This window comes from Xyrauchen texanus, unplaced genomic scaffold, assembly GCF_025860055.1.
Source record: "Xyrauchen texanus isolate HMW12.3.18 unplaced genomic scaffold, RBS_HiC_50CHRs HiC_scaffold_988, whole genome shotgun sequence".
Lineage (NCBI taxonomy): Eukaryota > Metazoa > Chordata > Actinopteri > Cypriniformes > Catostomidae > Xyrauchen > Xyrauchen texanus.
The window spans coordinates 4,564-11,486 of NW_026267004.1; the positions used below are offsets into that span (position 1 = coordinate 4,564).

A 6,923-nucleotide genomic window follows, 5' to 3' on the forward strand; every position below is an offset into this window, starting at 1 on the left:
CAATTGCAGAGGATAAGCAATGCAAAACAATGCTAGCAATTGTTCTACAGGTGTATGATCATCAAAAGAGAGTATAATTTACTGTGTTTAACACATCTGACTCTGCAAACTTTTGCTAAACAAGTTTTATTATCATGTAATGTAGGAACTTTGACTGATTAATGCCTTTTATTTGCTTAAAAGAAAATATTTATCATTAACTTTGCATTTGTTTGTGTGAAATGCACCTAATTCTGCGAGTTGGAAATTTCCACTCAAGCAGAAAGCAGAATTTCCATTTTCCTACTTTCGAAAAGTGCATTGGAATGTCAGTAAACTGAAATTTAACTGGCATTCCAATGCACTTTTCGAAAGTAGGAAATTGGAAATTCTTCTTTTCTAAGTTGAATTGAACGCAGTATTTTTCACCCACAAATACTCTTGTGAAAAGGGGTTTTCTACAATGGCATCTGTAACTTAAAACGTTTTCTGCATCCACGTCAACATATGTAATGTCCAAGACCACTGTTGTACCACTGAAAACAGAGAGCTCCTTTAAAAAATCTTTTATCTGTCTCTGTTCTGCAGGTGCTTATGTTCCTGAAGGGCTGTTGACATCTTGCACCTGGGATTACATGACCTTCACACCCTCCGTGCGAGCTTACACCATGCTTCTTTTCACCTTTGTCTTCTTCATTCCACTTATTGTCATCATCTTCTGCTATGTTTTTATCTTCCGTTCCATTCGTAGCACTAATGAGTAAGTCCTTTGATACAGATCTAACACTACAATATGAAATTATGCATAACCTCAGCACTGTTCTAAAGCTGTTAAAATGGTTATTGAATTGTTAAGCAATTTCACACAAGCAAAAGTGCTGTAGTACTGAATTCATCCACAGGGGATCACAGCTGTGCTGATGTTCAATACAGCAGTGCGATTGCAAGTGGGAAGTTAATAGCTAATAACTTAATAATACAGATCCGGTAATGTAATACAGACCCGGCTTTGATAACCGGCACTCTTAGATGCTGTAATATAATATTTGCATGTTGTATTATCTACTGCATATTGAGGTAGTAGTACTTTTAGAAAAAGCTGCTGAATAATTTGTTGAATGTAACTCTGAAGTACTCCAGCACTGTTACTGTATATTTTAATTAACCTTGAAGTATGACCTAGCTAAATTAGATAGATGGAACGACAGATTTTGATATCATTAACCTTTGATATTGAATTAGTGTTGTCTAATTGTTGTTTTCTATTTGTCTTTGAAAGAGCGGTGGGCAAAATGAATGGAGATAACAAGAGAGACTCAATTAAAAGATTCCAAAGGATGAAAAATGAATGGAAGATGGCAAAAATAGCTCTTATTGTTATTCTCATGTATGTTATCTCTTGGTCTCCATATTCAACTGTGGCACTGACAGCCTTTGCTGGGTAAATAAATCTCCCTCACACACATACTCATGCACATGTATATTCTATACTTTTTAGACCATGGTTTCAAAAACATTTTTGGTCAGTTCAATCCCTGTGACCTAAATTACTTATTTGGAGTGCCTCAGGACATTTGTGTAATGTTTTAACATGTCAATAACTGTAATCATAGATTACATTTGTATGTAAGATCAAAGATTTATTCTAGTATTGTTATTGTTATTGTCCCTTAGGAGTTTGCAAACCCCTCAGTTGGGACACCCTGAACTGTTAGATTTTGATTTGTATGATTGTGATAAGGTGATAATTAATGTATTTACTAATTTTCCATGTATTTCTGAGGTATGCTGATATACTCACACCGTATATGAATTCAGTACCTGCATTGATAGCCAAAGCTTCAGCCATTCACAATCCCATCATCTACGCCATCACACACCCAAAATACAGGTACTGGAAGGAGTCACACGTGATTTTCTCTTTATCATTGTTGTCAGTCCAATCTATACAGTATACTGTATGATCCACATTGACTGTGGTACTGGTATCATTGACCCAAAGTGGTAATTAAAGACTGAGATTCTAATGAAGAAACTCACAGTCGATGAATACAGAATATGTGCGATTAGTTTACCTGGTCTGTCCTCATTGTGTCTAAACACTGGAGGCAAATTGTGTTGTTTTAATTTTACACTAGCTCACTGAGCTATTCAATCACAATAACCGATCAGTCACTTTAGAAACAGATATTGCTCCTGGGTTTATAGTATACATTTCCATTTTGACTGGTTTACTTAACCTGAAAATACGTTTGTGCATATGGAGTAAGTAATCCTGCACATAGTATCCTGCGACATTCTGATATTATTTTCTCTCACATTAAACAACAACAACAAAAAAACACCATCACAGGACTGATCCATGAGGTAATTGATTGCAATGAAATTAGGTTGATTTTGTGTAGTTGAACTAACTTTTAATCATTTTTAAAATGTGCAGACTTATGTACCTACTGAGAGTCCCTAAAATTGTCACATTTTAGTTATCCAATCATATCACTATAGCTCCCCTAAGGGCATTTATATTCACATATTTAATCAAAAAAAGCCTTTCTAATATTTTTTTACCATATTTAATAATAAAATTAACTTAAACTTAATAAAACTTTGGGGCCAAACAAAAACATATTTCTTCAGCGGGCCCGGTTGTACCCAATACACCACTCATGCTCAATCACATACTTTTTTTTTTTTTTTAAAACACAATTCTGAAGAATAGATGGTTTTCTTAGTGCTAAATTGAAAATATGTTGTATATATATTTTACTAGGCTGCACACTATACTATGCAGACTGTGTGGTGCATATACAATATTTTAGATACCAATCAATATATATCAGTAATTTCTCATTAGTATTTTTCATTATGTCTCATTGATGGTTGCTAAATATGATTATTATTTGACAGGACTGTAGGGCTTTGGGAACTGTATGCTGTTAATACACTCACCTAAAGGATTATTAGGAACACCATACTAATACTGTGTTTGACCCCCTTTCGCCTTCAGAACTGCCTTAATTCTACGTGGCACTGATTCAACAAGGCGCTGAAAGCATTCTTTAGAAATGTTGGCCCATATTGATAGGATAGCATCTTGCAGTTGATGGAGATTTGTGGGATGCACATCCAGGGCACGAAGCTCCCGTTCCACCACATCCCAAAGATGCTCTATTGGGTTGAGATCTGGTGACTGTGAGGGCCATTTTAGTACAGTGAACTCATTGTCATGTTCAAGAAACCAATTTGAAATGATTCGAGCTTTGTGACATGGTGCATTATCCTGCTGGAAGTAGCCATCAGAGGATGGGTACATGGTGGCCATAAAGGGATGGACATGGTCAGAAACAATGCTCAGGTAGGCCGTGGCATTTAAACGATGCCCAATTGGCACTAAGGGGCCTAAAGTGTGCCAAGAAAACATCCCCACACCATTACACCACCACCACCACCAGCCTGCACAGTGGTAACAAGGCATGATGGATCCATGTTCTCATTCTGTTTACGCCAAATTCTGACTCTACCATCTGAATGTCTCCACAGAAATCGAGACTCATCAGACCAGGCAACATTTTTCCAGTCTTCAACTGTCCAATTTTGGTGAGCTCTTGCAAATTGTAGCCTCTTTTTCCTATTTGTAGTGGAGATGAGTGGTACCCGGTGGGGTCTTCTGCTGTTGTAGCCCATCCGCCTCAAGGTTGTGCGTGTTGTGGCTTCACAAATGCTGTGCTGCATACCTCGGTTGTAATGAGTGGTTATTTCAGGCAAAGTTGCTCTTCTATCAGCTTGAATCAGTCGGCCCATTCTCCTCTGACCTCTAGCATCAACAAGGCATTTTCGCCCACAGGACTGCCACATACTGGATGTTTTTCCCTTTTCACACCATTCTTTGTAAACCCTAGAAATGGTTATGCGTGAAAATCCCAGTAACTGAGCAGATTGTGAAATACTCAGACCGGCCCATCTGGCACCAACAACCATGCCACGCTCAAAATTGCTTAAATCACCTTTTTTTCCCATTCTGACATTCAGTTTGGAGTTCAGGAGATTGTCTTGACCAGGACCACACCCCTAAATGCATTGAAGCAACTGCCATGTGATTGGTTGATTAGATAATTGCATTAATGAGAAATTGAACAGGTGTTCCTAATAATCCTTTAGGTGAGTGTATATCTGTATCCAATGATTTAATCCTTTCATGCTCTTTGTGAATGTGGATCTAGTGTGGTTAAGATGTCATAGGCCTGTATCTGATCTGTCTCTTTGTCAGGCTGGCCATAGCAAAATATATTCCATGTCTTCGCGTGCTGTTGTGCATTCCCAAGCGTGATCTCCACTCATTCCACAGTAGCTTAATATCCACACGCCGTTCCACTGTCACAAGCCAGTCCTCTGATCTGTCCGGACCTTTTGGCAGAACCAGCACCGGCAAGTCCCGGCTCTCCTCTGCCTCCGACAGTGAATCTGTGAGTGTATTAGACTGATGGATCTGAAGATTTGATGATTAGTCAACTAATGTGCAAATGTGTTTGTAATAGGCTATACATGTACACTGTTAGACCAAAAACATACTTTATGCAAGTACACATACGAAGATACAAGCACTTCACTGACATATTGCAAATGCGCAGCCCGGTTGAACATGCTTAACGTACTTTCTTGCATTACTGTGGTAGTAACAGACCTCAGTACTCAAGGGGGTGGTAGAATTACCAGAACTTTCAAAATGATTTGCCGTTAAACTGAATGTGTTTTTATTCAGGTAAGTAGCCAAATAATATATTGACTTTACCTTAATAGCCCTGCAATATTCTCTTCAGATTGTTACCCCAACATGACAGTAGTTGACTTGAAATAGAATACTCCATTGAAGCGGACAGTTCATATTAGGGCTGTCACGATTATTAAATTAATTGTGTTAATTGGCAAACAAATAATTGCAAGTATGACGATTAATTGTCTGTTTTAGAGCAGTGATGATTAATTGTCTCGTTAAAGGCTTTCACGGTTAATTGTCATATAAATTGTCATTTTTTTAAGGTGTGCTTTTTCTGCATGTGTGCCTCATACACCTTAAAAAGTCATTTTTACATATTTAACTTCAAATATACAAATCAAATAATAAAATTGGTATAAACTATGATTTCCTTTCAAAGCTTTAAAAAATGGCATGAATATAATGGTTAAGTATCAAAATATTTCTAAATACTTAAAATATGTTTTTTTTTTGTGGACATTTTTAGTTTAGGTCAGTTTGAAATACACTTGTTTTTTGAACTCATATATTTTATTATTTTTTTAAATAAAAAAGAAAACTTTTTATATGTATTTTATTATATTTATATAAAAGTTGTATTATATCATCCAATAGTACAAGACATCTTTCCTAATTTCTTCACTTTCACACGTTATTTTAATTCTCTGATTAAATCCACGGGTCACGAGACCTTATTTGTCTATTAAGTTTCATCATTTAATCACTCCACAGAAATAGAGTAAGCGTGCATCTCCTCCTCTTTTCCACTGCGTGTCATTAACACAGCTTGTATGAACTAGGAACATTAGCCATTACATGATCATTTAAAGCGAAACCGGAGCGCTTTCCGTTCACGGTCACAGTTTATACTTGTTTGTTTATATTTTTGTTGGAGTTTGGCAGGAGCCTCTGCTGACAGCGCGCACATCAGAGCACTTCACGCCCTTCTAGAACTGGGGCCATGCGGCTCAGTGACACCTGGACTCCGAGTTCAACTGAATGACACAAATGCGCCATTTATGGCATTTATACTGCATATTCACTTAAAATTCCCTTATTTAGGAATTAAAATGTGACTGGAATTTGAATGCCCAAAAATAACCATGGTTAGATCAAATAACTGCAATCAGACGGTTATTTAATAATCGCGACAGGTCAAGTTCACTCCAATGTCCACCTAACCCTTGAAGCAACACCGAGAATGCAACACATACTTCCATTGTGTTATGAATTACGACGCACAAGATCAAACTTGAATATTTCTGAGTTTGAGTACTTGCATAGAGTATATTTCTGTTAATTTGTATAAATTATATTTCATATTATATAGTTATAAATTTTTGTTTGTGGATTTTGTCTTTGTGGCACTCTTATCCTGCTGAATGTGGGTTAATCTTCAATTAAGCACTTTTAACTACTTGAAATCTTGAAAAATTAATAATTTCCAACCTATGTTCCATCAATGCTAAAACATTTATCCCAATTCCTGCAATAAAGATCTGACGTATTTGATGTAGATTCAGTGGTAACATTTTAGAATACTGTATCTTACTTAATGCATAACTAATAAGGAATTACTGCAGAACTAATAGGTAATTCTTCATTAACACTTAAGTCACTACTATTAACTTCTAAGGAAGATGTGTTAACTAATCAGTATGTAATAGCATTTTATAGTTGTGTTAAGTAACAATTAGCTAATCAATAACTATTGAATTCAGTCATGCCTCCTGATGAACTACTTTTAATTATCTACTAATTCAGCAACAGGAGAAATAACTATTGAGTAACTACTAATGAACAGTCGATTAATTACAATTACAATAATATCATAACAGTTAGCAATTACAATATTCAGGTTGTGGCCATTTCTTCTTCCTTATTTCTAATGTTATTATTACTATGGAAATGCAATACGCATTTCGTGGAATTACTACACTAAATGAGTCATTACAGCGAATTTAGTAGTTTTGGCATGTATGGTTGTGGCAGCGGGGGCGTGGTCAAGCGCCGTCCGGGAGAGGAAAGCGGTAAGGGCGCTTACACCTGAGCTAAATTATAAACACCTGTCTCTAATTCCAGTGAGCACGAGGAGAGCGGCATAAAAGCAGAGACAGAGCCTCCAGTCGGGAGGAGACGACAAGCCAACTCAGTGCGCTTGTGTTACATTGTGCATTGTAAATAAAGAGAA

General features: G+C 36.7%; 1 protein-coding gene across 1 annotated transcript; it reads left to right on the forward strand.

Annotated features, from left to right (window-relative positions):
- Nucleotides 1-567: 567 nt before the first annotated feature.
- LOC127642869 (melanopsin-A) lies at nt 568-4,442 on the forward strand (the record flags this gene model as incomplete). The annotated part of the gene is made up of 4 exons (XM_052125311.1): nt 568-739; nt 1,259-1,420; nt 1,763-1,870; nt 4,247-4,442. Coding segments are annotated over 4 exons (638 nt in total), but the record flags the coding sequence as incomplete, so codon positions are not given.
- Between the last annotated feature and the right edge of the window lie 2,481 nt (nt 4,443-6,923).